At 37.0% G+C, this 21,234-nt stretch overlaps 1 protein-coding gene across 1 annotated transcript in view; it reads right to left on the bottom strand.

The window, feature by feature from the left end:
* Window positions 1-334: 334 nt before the first annotated feature.
* The window catches only part of PPP4R2 (protein phosphatase 4 regulatory subunit 2), a 33,083-nt gene continuing 12,183 nt past the window's right edge, over window positions 335-21,234 (bottom strand). Inside the window, exons 3-9 of the mRNA XM_026857562.1 lie at window positions 12,469-12,639; window positions 6,828-6,921; window positions 5,355-5,392; window positions 4,805-4,879; window positions 4,251-4,394; window positions 3,404-3,672; window positions 335-2,428 (exon numbers count right to left, since the gene is read on the bottom strand). Coding sequence (XP_026713363.1) covers window positions 2,115-2,428; window positions 3,404-3,672; window positions 4,251-4,394; window positions 4,805-4,879; window positions 5,355-5,392; window positions 6,828-6,921; window positions 12,469-12,639 — 1,105 coding nt within the window. The 3' untranslated portion in view covers window positions 335-2,114. The remainder of the gene's footprint in view (window positions 2,429-3,403; window positions 3,673-4,250; window positions 4,395-4,804; window positions 4,880-5,354; window positions 5,393-6,827; window positions 6,922-12,468; window positions 12,640-21,234) is intronic.

The raw sequence follows: 21,234 nt of genomic DNA, 5'->3' as shown, positions 1-21,234 counted from the left end.
TGTATCCATACCTCAAAGTTCTTCTGCCAGTCTTTGCAACAGTGGCACTAGTGCTGCCAAAACAAACATCAAAAGGTCACAGGTGCTTAAAGAACAAGTTTATTGACAGTATCTTCACAAATAAACAGTCTAAAGAAAATTTCAAAAATCTCTAAACTTAAAAATTTTAAAATTTTGTTCTCATTGGCAAAATATTTAAAAAAACCCAAAGTGTAAGACGTCACTATCTTTAAACTTTCCTAATTTCAACATTTTGGTTCAGTCTTTAGTTTTATAATACACATCCAACCCTTAAGCACAATGAAAATGAATCAAAGTACAATTTTCCTTGTTGTAAGGGGATCTTAATCAATCCAATTTTTTTTTTTTTGGCAAGCATCTCCCTGAATTCTGTCTGCTTAGAACTTGATAAGTAATGTCAGCAAGAAATCACTTTATAAATATTCCAATTTAGCCAAATTATTCTGGTATTAAACAAAACCTAGATTTCCCCCAAAACAATACAAAGCATACCATGTAGTACAGGAAACTATCAGCATGCATTTTAGAGGTCATTTTTGTACTTCAGGTATGTGAACTTAAAACTGAAGAGGGACAATTCTGATAAAAATGTACTCAGATATTTCATAACATTAATATTTATTGCTTTATATGAATACTGTATTGAAAGCCCAAGCATTCAGTTTACACACAGAAATTATACAATTATATACCGTTTCACAATGGCAGTGAGCACTCATTACAATCTACAAAAGTCTACTTTACAGAAATTTAAAAATTCTAAATATCAAAAAGGTACAGTTGAAGAAACAGGTATAAATTTGGCAGCCAGTAATTGTGACTGGGAGGTTGCAGCTTGCATGTCTTTAAATATGGGAACTGGAAAATATCGAGAGTTTAAAGCAGTAGTTTGTGCTTTGAGCTGGTTTGAAAAAAATGTAACACTGGCTGTCAAAGTAGCATGTTCAAAAATATTTAGTTCACTTCCAAAATGTTATACAAATCATGGCGATTTCTATGCACCCCTAAACCCTTTAGTCATTTAGCTCAGGTCCATAACTACGGTCATATATTAATTCTTCCAATACAGTGGTGTGATCATACCAATGCTGTCTGCATACCTTAGAATAATTTTGAGACTTCTCTACAATATTCACAATGCTCCAAGAAGCACTCAAAAAGGCAAGTACCTGTTCTTTTCTTCCAAGATATTTTCTTAGCATATTTTCAAACATTTCTTCTACAAAAGTTTAAGCTAATGTTTTGATTACAACGTTTTCAACATAAAGCACATTTTCTCATAAATTAATTAATGAAATCCTTTCACTCAGGCACCTCAGAAGTATACAAAAATGTTGTAATCTGAACAGTTCTCTTGGAATGTGTTTACTCTGGTGTTTTCAACAATGTTAGTATTTCCAGGGTTTCATATGGGCCAGATTTCATTTGTTTTGTTTTCCAGAGGCAAAACAAAGTGCCTTGAGAGGTGAACTCAGTCTTTCCCTATAGAAAAAGTATTTGCTGTATTTATCTTTTACAGAAACAGAAAAATATACCATTTCCCCCTTAGAACAGTGAGGGTACACATACGTGTGCATGCGTGCATATGTGTGTGAAATGCAACACATTTTAAACACACAACATAAGGTTTCATAGTATGTATTCAAATAAAAATCTGGAAACCAGCATGAAACCCCATATTTCACATGTCAAATGTTGAAACTGTAACCAAAATATGAAGTAACTGCTATAGCTGTCAGAAAAAGACAAGACAAAAAGCTTTCTTGCTTACATACAACTAGGTGTGGTAATCTCCAAAAAAGTTGTCAAAATTATAATTACCTTCCAGTTTAAAAACTTTTATTCTAAATAAAAAAAACTATACACAAACCACTGATTTGACCAAACGAAAGTTCAGCGGTAAGCAGGACCTGAAGGAGCTGGTATTCACAGTTCTTATCATGTACAACTCTTTCAAGGTTCAATCCATGGAGAAGTTTATTTTACAACCTGCTTCTTTTTGTAAAACTAAAGGTCCACTTTATTACATAAAATTATTTATACAGTGTAAAACCGGAGCCTTATGGAAAATACTGCATCTAAGTGTATTTAAATTAGTCTTGCTCCATAGGTTCATCTGCAACTTCTGTGGCTTCATCACTGTTTTCCATAGGGGTCTCTGATGAAATTTCTGGAGTTTCACTAGCGTAGGCCCCTAATTCTTCAGTTTCACTGCAGTCAGCTCCACTACTGGCAGATCCACTAATTTCACTGTCATCCGAGTGTAAATCCTTCTCTGCTTGAGACTGATCAGACTCCTCCATTTGATTGTTCTCCTCAGAGGTCTCTTCATTCACAGTTGAGGATTCAGTGTCTTTTTCTTGATCTTTTCTGTCTGGACCAGCATTTCTGGGAGACATGAAGGACTCTAGAAAACAGGAAAAGTACAGTATTACTAAGGCATTTTTAAACGTATCTTGATCTTGCTAACTTTCCATTCACAGCTATACTGAGCAATACTTGTACAGCACAGCCAAGGACAGGAAAAACTGACAAACCCCAAGTTTATTAGAAGATGTTAAATATCAGCCAACTTCATCAGGATAGCTCGACTATCCCAATACGCCACAGAATAAAGTCCAATTTTTTTTTTATTAAATAGGTAGCTGCAGTTAATTAAGCTTCAGTGGATAAAGGCACAGGCTAACAAGTAGCTTTTTCTTGCTTCCCCACATTCCTTCACTTGTCATCAGAAGCAGTCTTTTGGAAACATTGAAAAAGGTAATGTTTCAAGTGTACATCCATTATGATCTAGAGGAACATTTTACAAATAAATGAGTCACAAAATCAAATATTTACAGGAAACTTTGGACAATATGTAAAAAATAGACCAGTCTCTTAATTGCAGCGTTCTCTTTTTAATTAGGTACAGGGCCTGCCTTAGAGTGAGGTAATTTTCAGTGTTCTCAATAGGATCTGGAGAGATGGTTACTCAGCCTTCTCAGTGAAAGAACGTAACTTTATATCCGCAATTTATTAATAATTAAGACAGTCAAATGTAGATATGACCCATCCCCCTTCCAGTGAAGAGATGAGAACATCTGATGATACCCTAAAGCATGGATTCTCAAATTCTTGGTGCATCATTACCACCCTCACGTAATTTACTGCCTACAAAGATGTTAAGTACCATTTTGTAAGTTTTTTAATAGAGATGTAGGACAAAGAAAAAAAAGAAGAAATAACTGACTTGCTAAATTATGCAAAATTGAAGTATGAACAAGCAGTTCATCTTTATGCAAAACTGGAGACATGCAGCAATCCCAACAGCATTGGCCTCCAGCAAGGGAAATCCCAACTCCTTGGAAAATGCACAGAGAAAAGACAATAAAATCTGAAATACCTTCCTCCTCTTCCTCTGTACAGTGCTGTCTGGCACAAGCAGCATCTTTTTCTTTATCCTGAGATGTAGAGGATGATTCTGTCTCTTCCCCCATGCCTAAAGAAACTTCGCTGGAGGCAGTTTGGTTAGGTGCATCTCTGGCTTCCCCTTCCTTGTCAAATTTTAGTCTTTTTACCTCATGTCCTTCTGCTTCTGCAGGATCATCTTCAGAATGTTTATTTTTTACTGGGCTGCTCTGAGTACCTTCTGATTCAGATGCTGGTGATTCACTATAAACAACAAAAGCAGTTGCGGTTTTTATTTAAGAATAACATTCTGTATCTTGTCATACTTTAAAAAAAAGTAGCAGCTACTACAAGTTAAACACTTGAGCGAGAGCAGTAGAACTCACTTCACTTAATACATAACAAAACCTCAAAGCCATCACTCTTCCTTCACCGGACTGTCGATGAAAATGCAGTGGTCAGGCTATTCTGGTGGATCCAAACTACAGACAGCTCCTACTGTTAGAATCAGTGGCAAACGTTTATGAAATATCCTATCTGGTTATAGTTTAACATCCTGACACAAATATGGTAATTGTGGATTTCTGAATTCTATTATTTACTCTTCATTTTTACTATATATCCCATATGTTTAGGACATGTGTTACTGCAACTGGGGAAACCTGAACTGTTATCTAGACAGCCCAAACAGTAGTAATACACATCAAAATCTGACACACATATTCATGTTAAGACTTAATTACACATACCTTAGATGGCCATTCTCTTTTAAAATATTTTTAAAATATAAGTGAAAAAATCTGAGAACATTAAAAACACAAAATACATTACTCCGCACAAACCTGTGTTTTTTATCTTCCGTTTGCTGCAAGCTCGATTCTTTATGTTCCGTGCTGTCTGGCAAACCGTTTGTTGTCATAGGAGTTGACAAAGAAACCTTCGGTCGATTTACTGGTCTGGGAGTTCCAGGACCGTTTACATTAGATCTTTAAAAATAATAAAAAATTAACCCACCCTTTTAGTAAAGAAATTTGTTCCTAATAGGCAGAAAGCAGCTATACCCTTGTTTTAAAAGGCCACCAAAATGAAACAAAGCAGACCAGGTACTTTGCTATTTTATGTGGAATAAAAAATTTCTTGCCTACAGCATGCAAACTATGATATAAACTTCAAATAACAATTTAAAAAATTCTGAACAATAAGGTTACAAAAAGATCACAACAGAGTACATAGTGTGTATTTTTGTGCCTCCTCTACCCTTCTTCCCCCAGTATTCCATGTCACACCCCATTTCTGAGGCTACTTTTTTGAAATCAGAATAAAGGATCTGTACCAGCTATTTCCAGAATTACCTTGCTTTTATTCAGAAAAAGTTAAATCCCAAAACTAAACTTACCTGTCAGAGTAACCTGGTGAATTTCCTGGGAACATAACACCATTCATCCGATTTAAACTATTGGAATTATTTTTCCTAACAAAAAAAAAAAAAGTTATGAATAAAGGAACTTTAAATTACTTTAAGATTGTTAGCACTGAATTTCCCTCCCCAACTTCAACAGTCCCCCACTGCCAGTTCTTAAGGGGTTCTCCCTCTATACATTATTCTAGAGAAACAGGTTAGAATATGAATTTACAGCACAACTGTAAATTGGAGTATCCATTTTTTCCACCACCAGCTATGGTATAAAGCAAGAGCTTAGTGTTGGGGGATAATACTGCACTGTACCATCTATCCAATTCCAAAGCTGTTTGTTCATTTCCAAATTACTACATGTAACACTTGCAGACCTCCATCACTACTGTTGATGCAACTATTGATAATGAAAACTGAACTCTGCATGTCTGTCTTTTCAATACAACTACTGCCAAAAAGAGAAATATATTAGACACACATTCTCTCCTCTACTAACATAAGCTGAAAGTTCCAAGAAAAAGATTATACTTACTCTGAAGATGGATATACACAGCTGACAACCATGACATTCTGTAAGACACGAACAACACGTTAAGAGGGCATAAACAGAAGCTTCAGCTCTTGACGACACCCCAAATCTTAAAGGCCTACAGGATTTTGGTCATATCTGTTAAAGTATCTCTACAGATAATTGGGTTGAAAGCTAACAACAGATGACAGCTACATAAAAAGGCTCTCTACTCCCTCTTTACAAGGTCAGGCCACAATTACACTACAAGTCAGTATTTTCACAAGCAGGTTACTGTCACAATGGGACCAGCACATTAAGCCTCAGGCCCAAGTGTCTGTAATTTTTAACTGAAGTAACTCTGGAAAGCAAAGTATTGCAAAATGTTGAAAACTTCTGAATCGCTGGAGAAATGCTCTATTTGTACGCGAGTCCTGCATTCAGAAGGGTTCAAGCACTCAGGTTTTTTTTGGCACAGCAATATTTCAAATGTCAAATTCTTTTGGCCCTGCATAAACAAAGGGCAGAAATAATGATTAATTCAGTATGTTTTGCTTAGCCACCTCTCCCTCCTGAATGGCACTGCAAACTAAATTTTAACATCTAGAAAACTAGCTTAACAATTAGGTAAGTTTCTCTCTTCAGATCAATACTTGGCCCAATTATTCAGGGGGTTTTTATCACATTAACCCAAATGAACTTCAATGAGGGTTCTCCATAAAACCTGAGGTGTGTTTTCCAGATATCCTTGTTGGTTAGGACACTGCTTTGTGAAATCCCTGTCTCATCATTTATTCCTGACCATCTCCTTCCCATTTTAACTTGCAAGAAAACACCTGAGTGCATCCACTGTAACTGTGGAAACCACTCCATTTACAAGTTAACCTTTCTTCAACCAAACAGTCTAAGGAGTAGCCTCAAGCCACTCTGCCATCAAGAAAATCCTATATGGAGCCACATCCTGAAAGTCCGTTACCTACTTCTGAAAGGTCCCACATCCTGACATAAGCTATAAAATACCATTAAATGACAACTGTACGCTTTTACAAAGGCACAGTCCTCTACACAAGAAGATTTAAATACTGGAACAAAAGACACTAAGGGGATGAAGCCTCCCTTCTCCTTCACCTAGTGAATCTAATCTGAACCCAAATGTGAAAGGAAATGCCCGATCAAAAAAGATTCAAATTATCTCAGCTGATTATTTGATTATTTCTAGCTAGGACTCAATATACAAAGTTACATTACACAAATAGCAGTTTGAGTACTGCACAGTGATCAGGAAACAGAACAGTTACAGCCCTAAGATTTACTGTTATGTCTTATTTTAAACCTCCTTGTTTCATACCTTTTAACATCAAAAAACTCATACACTTAGAGTAGCTATTAGCTATACTATGGCTATGAGCCATAATGAAACCTTTGGGAGCAATTCAGAAGTTATTTAAGTGGTAGTTGTGACTGTTCAGCTGTGTTCTCTCTCAGAAAAATACGTACCTTTTCCACACCTCTTAGAAATTTGTCGGTTCCTGTGTAATTCCTCCTAGGATCTGTCAGCAACTCACAGAGTCGCTGAATAGTGAAGGGGATGCTGCAATGAAATAAGATTTATAACAATTTAATTTTATTTTAATGAATATGACTGTTAAGAAACAACAATGTTATTGCTTTCTCCCCCTCACTGAGAAGACAGAAGGAAAACAGTACTGAAATTTGTTATTTTTAGCAATACAGGGAAAAAGAAGGCCTTGAATAACTACCTCTCATACATACACTGAGGTTACAAAGCACTGCCTTTTGTGCTCACTGCCACAACTCAAGCAATTCATTAAAACAATGAAAAGGAAATCAGATCAACAGTAAAATAGTTTAGGACTGTATTTATTATTCAAATACATAGAACAGAAAGGGTAAGCAGTTCAAAACAAGTTTGAGTCATACACACTAGAGCTAAAAAATTCTCAGCTTGGCAGTTTATTTCATGTTTTACAAAATACATTTATGGAAAAAGCATTAATCTTGGAATGAGTAGAACCATTCTACTTAATCTATTACAAATACTCTATTTTGCCACCACTAGACAGTATATTTATCAAGGAACAGCTCAGTAAAAATAAACTCAAGAGTAATAAATATATAAATCCATACGCATCACATCCACACATTGTTTTCTGACAATTCTGCACTCAATTGCATCCCTACCTCAGTGAGAACCTGACCTTTCACACAAGCAATACTTCACATATTTACCAGTTATCTGTCATATGCTTTCCCTGCAAATTCAGTGTCACTTTTTAACAAACTTCCATGACTTTTAACAAAATAGTAAAGTACTTTAAAAGTTATTTCAAGAAAATAATAAATAATCATGCATTTTTACAGTCTAATATTTGAAGTTGAAGCCATAAGCTTTTCAAAAATTCATCTAAGAAGAATATTTAATATTTAAGAACCATTTCTTGGTTGGGAATATGACTAATACACCAAATCCAGAGCAATATCAAAACAGACATACGTGTGTGTATATATCCTTATATTGTAATTTTTTGTAAAAGTTCAATTTTTATTATTTTCTGAGGAACTCAGTACACAGTATCTTAAGCCTTTTTCATTAGCTAATGCAGTATGTATCTCAAGCTTAGCTCATAAGCTAAAAAGCCACATCTTAAAGATGCACAGATCTACTGCTACTCAGTACGAACAAGTCAGCATGGCTATGATTAACCATACTACACAACACTTTAACCAAACCCTATCAGTAATCAGAACGAGAGTGACCAAGTATCAACAATTATGTTTTCAGAGCTGTCTCTATATTAGGTTACTGAGGAAGTCATAATCCTCAACTGGGAAACAGTAGGAGGTAGGCTACAGTGCAACCACCCTTAGCCCTAGTTCCAACACAGCTACCTGAAAAACCACAGAAGGTATAGTGCACTTTTACTCTACTAGGTAATAACTTCCCTTGTTATTCACCCCAAATTACACCATACTAATTTATCTTTACTTGACTTCTAAGAACAGAAGTTAATCTCCATCAAGCAGCTGTGGAGAATTAGAATACCGTTGATGAAGTATTCAATACATTAAACACTTGCAAAAAGTAACGCTGTTAAGACAGTATTTCTAAAACATTTGTTTTGATATGTTATCACTTAAAAGCAAGTAAAATAGCAGAAACTGAGTGTTTTGGCACACAGGCAAAATACCTTTAACCTCCCTCTTTTGACCCAGATGTATATCCTCCCCTGTCTCCAGAATTTGCCAGGTACAAACCAGAACAAACCAAGAACAAGCATTCCTTTGATTTCAGCTTATTACATGAAAGCTCTTAAACTTGACAATGGTTCTGTCATTAATTTTCCTAAAGCTTTCTTAGTATCAATCATATAGTGCTGCTGTTCAAAACTTCTGGTCAAAAAGTACTTTCTGACATGCAAAATCTTTACAATGTTCAGCTTCTGCTTAGTGCAGAACAAAACTCCCAACTCTACCTTAGTCACAAAGAACTTACTTGATCAGTTAACTTTTCCACATAGTTACACTGCTAATTGTATCTGTTGTTTCTCATTGCTGGCCATTTTGGCTTTGGGTTGAAAAGTCCATAATTAAAGAGTCTTTGTAATTTTTTAACAGACTAGACCAGGAGTTCTCAACCTTTCCTTCATGATGGACTCCCTTAAATACCTTTTGTGGCCACAGACCAAGACTTAATTCACGATTTAGAGCACTAGACTGCATCAAATATTTATTTCAATTTTCTCATGAAGGGTCTTCAAATTTGAAGAGATGAGGAAGTAAGTTAATCTGTTAATGCACACACTCCTATTATAATATCTTTATTGCAATGGTTCCATATGAATTTAAAATAACAGCATCAAATAACCTGTTTTATGTTATTTTAATGTGCTAATTCCAAATTTGATGCCAATTTCTACATAAAAATTCAATGAGGAGTTTTTGTAATTCATCTCACCTCCCCCCTTGTTTGTCTGTGTTCAGTCACCATGTATTTTGATAACAGGTCCAGGGCCACCACTTGGAGGAATAGACTCCAGCTCCATTGTGGCCCTAAAAAGGGCTGTTGGGTTAAGAAAATGTCTTTAAGAGGAAAAACTGCCTAGTTGCAGTGGTTCCCGTCAGGGGAGGCATGGAGAGGGGGCTTGAGTATGAAAACATTGAGGGGAGGGAGCTGTGGTAAAAGGAGGTGCAGTGCTTGCTGCAGGCCAGACCAAATGTTTCTGGGCTGGACGTTCCCCACCCCTGCTTTAAGCCTTCACAGACCCCCTGTGACAACACCGCAGCCCCCCAGGGGTCCACAGACCACAGATTCAGAACCACTTGACTAGACTGTCCGTTCAAAATCAATTTATTTCACAGAAACAAAACCACAAGGAATTTTAAATTCTTTTTCATCAGCCAAATTTGTAAGACATCCTGGAGAATCACTGCCTGGCTAATTTATATTTAACTGTACCTAACTGGACACCTGCAGTACCAAGATGTGAAGTATTTTGTGGAATCAATACAGTTCTGGCTACTCAGGGAATAAAGCATACTCAATAAAGTGTGCAGCCTGCAACTAACTATAAAAGTAAAAGTTGCCTTCCTATTTCATTCTCAGCTATAAAAGGCTTAAACAAAAGCCAAAACCAGTTAATTTCCCTCAAAAATCTTCCACAGTAAACTGAACTTCACTTGCTGAGCAGCAGATGGCACCAAGTGTCACACTAAAACCTTTGCATGTAATTTGTTCAACATTTGTGTTTTTAGTTGGCAAAACCCGAAGTTAATTTCATCTCATGAGTTCTTTTCAGTACAACTGTTAAAATAGTTTAACAACGTGATTTTAAAATAGAATTGAAATCTGTGTAAATCTATACATGAACACCAATGTGAGAATTGATTTTAAGCACTTAGAAATTTAATTAGTTCAGTACATGAACTGCACAAATAGTCCTAATCTGCCTACTTGAGGTAGCCACTTAAAATTCTAGACAAACACACTCAAAACTGCACTTCCTAGCACTATAGTTCAGAATGAATTACCAACCAAAAATTCATTGTATGGACAGAATTTGAGATCTGGGAAAGTTACTTATCACAGCTATTTTAAATTGTAGCAAAAAAATACACAAAAATGAAAGTTTGGATTGTGATTATGTCAATTTATTAATGCCGATGTCTACTTTATTTATGCTGTGAAGCCTCCTCTGTCAAAGATCCCCTGTAACTTACCTTGAAACTTTCTGCTTCACTAGCAAAGGATAAAGAAAATGGCAAGACTTTTAAGAAGTTCCTACTCCAATTCTAAAGTATAGCATGAGAGTCTCTGCAAGCATGTTACACAGTGTCAATTAAGATACAGGAAGGATACAACAGCAGGTTTGTGCTTTATTTACACTTCATCTAGAAAGAGCCCAAAACAAAACACCATTGTTAATTCGTTAGTTTGACTTTTAAAAAGCTTTAAAAATTTAGCTAGTTTTAATGAACTCTTTCCCTCATTCTTTTAAACAAACACTAATAAAAACATCCTAATAAGTCAGTCACATCAAGTAGCTTTCTTGTCCACAATGGTACCCTGAAATGGCATTCACAACTCTAAATAAAGCTGAATATATCCAGTTGCACAAACCAAAACCTGCTGCTGTTACTTTCTGGACACGTCTCTACATGACTCAGTAAATCCTACAACTCCTGCAGTGAGGATATGATTGTGAAAGCTAAATTAACAGTTCTACAATCCTAGATTCTGACACATCCTAATGTATTATTTTCTTTAAGGTAACTAAGGTATGCAGTTTGCTTCCTCAAAGACTGGGTGGTCCACTTCAAAATATGAGGAAGCTGAGCACCCTTAAGTGTTCCAGCAATAGATCAAAACAGCACAGCCACAGAGTAAGCTCCAGACTTGGTCACCCAGAGGTTTGTTTAGTACACTTTGGAACAACAGACCATAACAGCAGCCCATTCATTAGCTGTCTCCATGCGAGAACATGACAAATTTTGTGGGCAGTGAGGCATTAACAAAAAGCTGGGGGGAGGTGGGAGAGAGGCAGACTCAGGCATAAAGGGTAAGCTTGTTTTTAAAGTCCTTCAGTGAAGTAGACTGGTATAAATACTGAGTATCTGAGAACAAGCTGTATTTCACATTCTTATAAATATCTTACACAAGAGCAATTTGGGAGGGGAAGATGAGATCTGATTTATAAGAGACACTTAAACTGCAAATAAATTCATTAGTATGGAACAGTGACAGTAAAAATTATTAACCTAGCATCAAAATATGGTACTACGGACATGTTAGTAGCACCTCCATATCTAAAACGTCAGGGTAACAGGGAGGCAAGCTTTATAGTATGCCCATTTACTGACAAACTGAGAAAAATGCTGAAAAAGTCTCTTAAGCAAGCATTAAGACCCACAAGCAGGATGACTCAACTTATGGTAAGTATGTAATCCAGTTTAGAAACAAGAAAAATACTATATAAGATACTAAAAAAGACAACCAAATAAAGGACAAAAAAAGAAAAAGTAAAATCAGAAACTTTATTTTGAAGGAAAGAAAACTTCCATAATTGTGAAACCAGCAAGGGGTAGACACTTAGATCTAAGACACTGTCAGCAATAGATCAAATACCCCCAGTCTCTCAATAAGTAAGTATCACTCAATCTATAAATTTGAATCTGGCACAATTTAACAGTGCAAAACCAGGTACACCTTCCTCCTGGTTACACCATGTTTGTCACAGCATTACTTCTTCAAAAGCTACTACACTGCCACAAAGTAATTCAGAACTGAACACCATAAGACTTCTCTCAATTAGGTATTCCAAAAAGATAAAGAAAGAAATCTGACTTTACTATTTATTTTACCTGTTAAATGTACATAGTAATACCACGCTTCATGGAAATGTTATTACTTAAAAACTAACTACATATTGAAAAAACTGAAGTGACTGACATCACAGGATGTCGTACCTTTCATTCAAAGACAGAGTAAAAGTGAAAGTTCTGAAACAATAATATATTTCCTTAGTATATATTTGCTTCTGCTCATCTATTTGAGAATACTAAATTAAAAATTAGAAAGATATTTTAGTTATCCTGATTTTAGAAGACAAGTAATACATACCCATTAAATCCAGTGACAATTTTCAGGATTCTTTCTTTCATCTCTTCGAAGGGAATATATTCCACATTTGGATTGGGGGGCCCTCTTGGTTCAGGAGCTGAAGTTCTGAAATCATCCATTACTTTCTCCAGTTTGAAAATAAAATAGCCTTTAAACTGAGACCATTGAACCCTGCATAAAACACAAGAATTAAGACATATGTAAGTCAGCCCTAAAAACATGGAAAAACCAGCAAAACTTTACGTTTGCAAAACAACATTCATGCTGGCATGCCAATCCTAAATTAAATGAGGCAAATAATGCAGCATTATTTTTCTTCCTGAATTTAAAGCATGGTAACACTATTTAAATAATTACAGTAGAACAATATTACACAAGTCAATTGCCATTAAGAACAGGGTAGGCCATTTCCTTAAAGTACTAATATCTATTTACAAATCAAACATAAATGTGAAATATGCATGCATTCGATACAATTTACCAGTGAGCCTACATGCCAGCTAAACTTTTAATTGAGCTCACAAGAGGGAAAAACAAAGAAAAAAAAGAAAAAGTGTTTCTAGTCTGGAAACCACACAGCAATTGTACACAGCATTATCTGCTTCCATTACAAAATCTTACTGAAAGGCCTTTTGTAACTAACTGCTCAGTACCCATGCACCTTAAAAGCATTTAATAGTAATTTTTCTCAGAAAGGCAAATATGTTTTGTACCACAGTTAGCACTTGCTGAGGAAAATTTGAGCAAAACAATTTTGACTCCTGAAAAACATTCCTACAACAGTAACTAATCTAGTAATTTCCAAATTACCTTCTGCCTTACAACTTAAAAGTTTTAGCATTTACATAAGTCAATATATTGACATTTTCAAGAAAACAGATCTCGCACTGCACACAATGGACAAGGTGGGAAACTGCTGAGAAAGCCCTTCTACACCAGCTGCCTCACACAACAGTCACAGAAGTCATTCTGGGCCTCCTCTTGCTAGTGCATTTCTCAGCAGCATAGGGACCAACTTCAAAGCAACTGTTTTAGTTCAGTTACTATCAATTTTACTATTAATTTTATTCTGCACATGCTGATGCAGCAGCTTTCACAGCTACAGCATGGAGATGTTAGTGGAGAAGAAGAAGAAACAGGGAGAATAACAAACCAACAATAAACAAATCAGAGAAAATTACCTTTGACATTTATCTGTAACATATGCAATCTGGAATGAACAGGCTCAAATCAAACAAGCATAAAATCTGAACCCCTGGACAGCCCTTCAGCTCCTGCTGAAATACTACTTAGCCAAAGGCTGTATTTCTACACACTTTGGTAGCAGTGCTAGCTTAAACAGCCCTGACTATTTTCAACCCCACATAACATCAGACCTTCTGTAGAGCTGATACAACTATTTGTGCTGTGAATGCCATGTGGTGACTCCCCAGCAAAACGACTGCGTTTGTGTCCTGCATGAGACTCTAAAGCCTCAGTACTACCAAATATAAAATCACAGGCCGATTAAGTCATATTAGCCCACTTTCACCACAAAAACAGTGTCATACTATCTTTGCCTTAGTTTTCTCCTTTGTCTCAAAGAAATAATAATGAGATGAAAAGTGAGAAAACTTAACTCAGGTTTATCTACAGAGATTTGAACACAAAACCCTCATCTTCTATTGACAAGGAGGAAACACAGGACTTAGTGAACAACAATAAAACCAGAAACAAAAATAGAAAGAAAGGAGAAATAAGGCCCCAAAAGGGAATGGCATGGATAGATTAAACAGCATCACTGAGTCTCACTGGATTATTGGTCCAATTAGCATTATACAGCCAAAGCAGAGTACTATCATGTTTCCAATGTACGACATTAGACATTACTACTACAAATGTTAAATTAAAAAGCTATCCAGCTCTGCAGCGCTACCACCATGAGACTAAAGCTTTCATAACAAATCACACATTTTATACATAAGCACGTCACAAATCAGATAGAAAAGATCCAGTAAATAACCCCATGCCAGAGTCAGATTACTCCTTACAGAGCATCCCAAGAGCTTTACTTGTCTCACAAAAGGGGATTCCACTATTATTCTAAACATTCTTTGGCAACCTCATTTGGAATTTTTTTTTCACACTTTAAAACTTGAACTGTTCTTTGTTTTTATTGTTATTTCTTGCTAAATGCTAACACTTATATTTCCATAGACTATTAAATCATCAATGTTGTGTTGCTGAAAGAAACCAATAACTGTATATAAAGTTTCAAACGGCAATCCACCTCCTGAATGCAGAACCCAGGACTTGTTCTTTATGCTGAAGCTACAGAAAACAGAGAAAGTAACATTTCACTCCTATACAGAAGTCTAGAAAACTGCCACTTGATTTAAACCCAAGAATTTTAAATTAGTTCTTCAATTACAAAAAGGCTAAGAATTTACATCTGCAATACAATGCAATACTGACAGAAGAGCATCTTTCATCCTGGATTTCAAAACACTTGATAAATGACTGCCAACCAGGCGACACAGTCCAGCTTACAAACAGAAGCAGCAGTTTAAGTATAAACTCATCCTGCAGTCACGAGCCTGACTACAGCTAACCCAGATATAGCAACACCAGCTCTACATCAACTAAACAAGCTGTTGCTAGAAGCAGTGTAACCACAGTGGCAGGAGCTCAGGACAGGCTTGCTCTTTAGCCATTTACTCTGTTTTCAAGCAGGTTTTTTTCAACATCGCAGTGTGAATGTACCACTTGCTTTTAACCAGTCAGCTTTCATGCTGCTTGTAGTGCAGCCACAGCAGCAGGGAATTCAGCAATCATAGATGTGACTACCGTTTGTACCATAAACAACTGCTTCCAAGTCAGAGGTGTCTCGTGCTTCTAGAGCATAATCTCCTGACCTCAGTGTGGTAATGCTGACATGAAAACATGCTTCCATTTAGATGATGGCCCTGAAGCACATACAATCTATGCAACTGGATTCTGATGAACAGTTTTATCACACTACCAGTAAGTTACATGGGAACTCCAGCCACTTAACAGGAAATATTTTTGCACCACAAAGACTGAGTCAGCTCCAGACACTTCAACCGTGTAGGCAAAATTCAGTCCTGCAGTGGCAACACTGTGGATTCCTGGAAGGCAGGAAGAAGGAGGGTTTCTGGAGGCTACAATGCAGGTCATTTGTTTCTTTGAGGCCCGACTCTTCTATCATTACCTTAGGATGAAGAACCCCCAACTTCTGCACACCATCCTTCAGCTACCTCCTTCCTACCTTACCTACCAACCCAGGAAGCAGCTGTCCCCTTCTTTCTTACTTCACCTACTGATCATCCTGTGTCTGCCAGACTGCTGGGAAGGGGGCAGAACTACACACTGTTCCTATAGGAGGAAGAAAATACTTCAACAGCAAGGGGAAGCAGTTGTGGAAAGCAGGTTTCTGCTCCTTCTGCTTTCAGCCCAAACTGCAATTGCTTCATTTTCTCTCAAAACCAGTCCCTGCAACAGCAGCATCTACCCACCATGTGATCAGACAGCCACAGTACCTGCTAGGCAGCTGCATGCTAGGTCTCTAGTTTAAGATAACTCTGAACAAGTCCTCAGAAAAGAAACTAATACACAAGGTGGATTAATAAAGGATATATATAAAAGCATCTTACTTCAAGCAACCTTAATTATGTGTATTTGTTCGAGAAACTTACCACTTCTGACAACATACTGCACTGTTTGAACACTATTTTTAAACTTTTCACTACACCAAATCAATCTACAAAACTGAAAAGTATCTGGCTGTATATCTGAAAAACAAATTGTTAAAATAACGAACTCACTTCTGACAAAAAAAAAAATCATTTCTGCAGGAACAGGAAGATTTTCTTCATTTCCATTTACTTCAGTGGAAGTGTCAACAGTGTGAAAAGAGGGAAGTTACCTTTCCTGTTTTCCCAGTCTACAGAAATGCTATGTACAAGTTGGTATCAGCTGAACTCTTGAAACTCACTTGCATCTCATCCACAGGGAAAACCAATTAGTCCCTAAACGATGGGTAGAACTGTTAGCCAATACAGCACAAAAAATAAAGATCAAAAATGGCATATCCTCCTGATTATCATAGCATTCTATATCTACACCTCTAGAAATTTTAAGTTCTCAGCATACACTGAAAGACCGGTCACTTAGAAAGCCAAACAACAGTAGTGCAAAGAGAGAAATAAATGGTAAATAGCTGTTTTCAAGAAAAGAAACATCTTCCACATGTATCACAGGCTCCCTGAGAACAACTCCGGCATTAGGATGCAAGATGTCTATTTTAGCTGCTTTGTTACAAAATGGGAGACACTGAAAATGAACAAAGTTTGATCAGTAACTTCTATAGTTAAATCAAGAACTGAATGGAAGCAAAAGCAAACTCTTCTGCAGAGCTTTCTGTACAACCTCATTAAGTTTTATACACTGGAAAAAAAACCTGACAAACACTTAAAGCTCTGTAAAGAAACCAAACTGAAGAAATTCCATGGAGAAAATACTGTTCATGCTTTCTTCTGAGCAGGCTTGTTTATAAATACTTGCTCTTCCCACTCAGCATTATACGTAATCAGTCTTTCCTAAATGCACACTTATGTCTTCTAAACCATGCTTTTCCTGTCCACTACACTAACTTGTGAATTTATACCTGCAACTTTGAGAACTCTCTTATAGCCACTCAAAGAAAACATTCCTATGAGCACTGTATGATCCGTAAAAATACTCTCAGAAACAATACTTCAAAAAATCAGTTGATCCTAAAATGTTTTGGTTCAGTGTACTGTCATCCTAGAGAATGACAGCTTTGAAATTATATATATTTTATGTATATCTAAAGCATCTTTCACTACAGTATCTGGGTCATAACGTATAGATATACCTGTACAGATAGCTCCCCTGGGCTAACGAGCCTGTAGTTTTGAAGCAACTCCAAATCATCATAAACTGGGATTTTTTCTTAAAGACTCCTCTTCTTCCCTCCCACCAGCTCCTGCACCATCCTTCCATTATATCAACGTAAAGGTTTTGCTCCAACATACAGAAAATTAGAGGAAGAAATTGATTTTATGAAAAAAGCATATAGCAAGGAAAAAAAGTCACCGAAGGCAGCAATGAAAAGGCTGAAAAGAAGCCACCACAGCACACTTCAGAACTATAGCTTGTATAGATACATGTATCATAGCAGAATCACACATTTCAAATTCTCCCAGGACCAATGTAAATGCTGGTAGTTTAACCCAATAACTTTTTTTTTTTTTTTTTAAAAGCACCTTTAGTAGTCAAGCAACAGATGAAAGCACAGAAGCTAACACAGAATCCAACAGTTCAGTCTTTGTACATTACTTAAGTACATGACACTATGTCCTAGATTTAATATATGCAAATAACTGTGCTTTAAGGCAGGAAAAGATGATTAACACCATAGTACTGTACCAGAATGCAGTTCCTGACCTTGCAATTTAACTAAAAATCAGAAACATAACAAACATGGATGGAAGAGACTTCAGTGTTTGAAGATAGCTGTGTTTTACAGAAATTAAACAGAAAAGCAGACAGCACCTGACTGAACAGTCAATAATATGAGAAACATAAGCAAGTTTTAAGAATACTGCATGTAATTACAGAGGCTGCATTAGAAAAGGCTAAAGAGTGGGGGAAGACATAAAACATGAAATGAGCGAGCAGAGATTAAATAAAATGACAGGCTACATTAAAAAAACATAAATAAATACAAAATAAAAAAAATCATACACACAAAGACCCCAGGATGGGGTCAGAATTACTATGTGAAGACAAGAAAGTTAAGCCCTGTGAAGAAAGACACACAGGAATGTGCGAAAACTCTACAGTCAGAACTGTACCACAACAATGTACGTATTCACTGCAAGTTGATGGGCAGCAAAAGTATCACCATTGCACATGGAAGGAAGAATTTTAAAAAAGATTAATTTAGACAAAGGGCACAACCTAGCATTAGGAGAGCAGAAACAGGGAAGAAGACAATCCTAAATAACTTTATTCTTTAATAAAAGCAAACTATTTCACACTTGTACTCAAACTACATGATTTTCTGTTAGAACTAATCCATTGCTACAGATTAACCGAAGTTCACCAAGCAACATCATCAACCAAGTTTGGTAATCCGCCAATTCCATTTGATAAACAGCACTCTTCAAGAAGGGACAGAGGCCACCTTAGCAACCAGAAAGCAGTTCAAGTAATCTGATGCTATGCTTTGATTTAAAAGCATTACTAGCACAAAGTTGCCTGCAAGGTGTAAGTAGTTTTTCTACTAACATGATTTGCACAGAATTCATCCTGCCAAACACTTAGATCAAAAACAAAATTGCATTTTACATGGAAATAATCTAATCCTATCACACCCAGAATGCAAAAGACTTCCCCCCATTCCCTTATCTTCTGCTTACTGAGAACGTCTGTACTGATGAAACTGAGAAAGCAGCTTTCTCCCTTACCGCACTGGTTGTTGTCAAGGAGAACCTTCTGTCAATCACTTGCACTATCAAGATAGTTTTTGTCAGAGAATTAACTGGTATTTTCTTCTAACCACTGGACAAGTTTATTTGTGATTCTTTTGCCACTTGGTATATTCACTTTGGGAGACTAGCAATTTTAACAAAAAGAGCAGAAAGCAAGAAATGTTTAACAAAGTTGTTTGGGCAATATTCAACAAACATTAAAAACCAAGTAACAGAAGTAACAGTGAAAGGCAATTTAAGAACCTGAAACGGAGAGGAAAGTCTTGCAATCTGGAGAATCACAGAAAAACATTAACTGTCAAAGAACTACAAGGAAAGGAGACAAAGTTGTAATTGCAATATCCCTACCTCCTTCATACAGACTGCTTTCCCTACTATTTTTAAGAAGAACTATCCATGTTGAACAGCCTATATAGTACCTTCTCCTGTACCTAGTACAACACTGGAAAGCTTTGCTACAACACAGTGATCCCCAACCTCACTACATGACTTGGACATGAAGTGCAGGTTGGACTGCAAGTCTCCACAAGTGCAGAAAACAACCAGAATATCAGATGTAACACTGAGGTTACAAGCTTTAGATAAATTCTACAGGATTTTAATTTTCAAACTTCAATAGGACCCATGGAAGATAAGCAGGACAAAGCCTAAAATTAACTAAAGAACAGGAAGAAAAATTCAGAGTGCCTGAAATAAGTCTACCTCCTGAAATGAAGGTACTGCAATTATTTCGTAAATCTTTCTGGAATTGCTTCACAGATTACAGGTTTAATTAAGAAAAACATTACATTGAAGGGATGTTAAGCTTCCCGAGACCTAGCTATGTACTTAAAACATTAGGAGTCCCAGGAGTCCTGGTGGGATGTCTGTCTTCAGATTGCACAGTGTTTAAGTTCATTACAAAATTACTTGGTTTAAATTTTAAGAGGATGCCATCTGTTTTGGAGAGATGCTACATACCACAAAGAACATAAAATGAAAACAAAGTAGATCTACAACTGGTTCTGTTCATTGAACAGGCCATAAAAGAAACATCAGAACTTAGTAAAAGTTCCCTCTCAACCCTCCTCCTACTATTAGCTCTCTGACAAGCAGAAATAAAAAAAGAAAACATATAAAATAGTATATTTAGGGTGCAAACACTTCATGTTCAGCTAAACTGATTTTAAGGCAAAGTCCTCAGAACACAGAAGGAAAGAACCAGAGAACAATCTCGGATGGATTCACTTAACAGGTAACAAGAGATACGAGTCACTTATATTAGCATTCCCAACCCTCTCCTCCCCACCAATTATGGTTGACTTAGATTACACTCCCACAGAGACTTGCTAGTAGGAAACAGCTGGTTTTAAGTGAAATAACTTGCCAACTTTAATAACTTTCTTCTTTTTTGTGCCTTGCTCTAGAACTCATGGAAGAAGATACACTCTAAGACACAGTAATTTTCCCAGGCTGTCAGAAGCAAAATTAAGTTTCATACAAAACAAGTTAATTCCGTTTCTATTCTGGTCTGTCAGTGACACCTCCAAAACCATTTGAAAAGTCAAAAGGCACAGAAAATAAAGTGCACCTAGCAATCACGTGTCCAGTTCAATCCCATGTGCAAGCTGGCAAACTTTCCAGCGTGCTCTTCCACAGCCTCACCGCAAGACGTATCCCAACAGGAATACTGTGGGCTAGATGGAATACATGACTTCTCAAACCAAAGGCCCATCTCTGGCCCCAACTCTTCTCCAGCCATGCAAAGCCCCAGGAGGGTTCCCTTCCCCCTGGCTGTGGAAAGGGCAGCACCTGGGAGTCAGCATCGGGAGCCAGCATCAGGAGCCTGCCCCGGAGCGGTGGCCCCGCTCCCCGGCAGCAGCAGGGCAGCCGGAGCGCACGTCCAGGAGGTCCCCTCTGGTCATGACAGACAGCGGAGGGGCTGAAGCTGTGCGCAGGAACTGATGGACTGCAGTCCTCTGCTGGAAAGAAGACCGAGGCCAAACTCCTGCTCATCGCTTCCTCAGTTATCTCTGTTCTTTGGGAGGGAAAGGCAGTAGATAGAGCCTACTCCCTCTATTATTTTGTTGTTGTTGTTTTATTTTAATCTTTACCTTACTTGGCACACCCTATTTTCAGATATATGGATTAGGTATAAACAAGGATACCTGGAAGTACAGTTACAACAAGGGTGTGCACAAGCTAATAACAACTGCCTGTAAAACACAATCCCCAGCATTTTCATACAAAACCAAGCAACCAACCCACC

Source organism: Athene cunicularia (genome assembly GCF_003259725.1).
Source record: "Athene cunicularia isolate RWA chromosome 12 unlocalized genomic scaffold, athCun1 chr12_part1, whole genome shotgun sequence".
NCBI classification, from domain to species: domain Eukaryota; kingdom Metazoa; phylum Chordata; class Aves; order Strigiformes; family Strigidae; genus Athene; species Athene cunicularia.
This window is presented reverse-complemented; position numbering and strand designations above follow the sequence as displayed.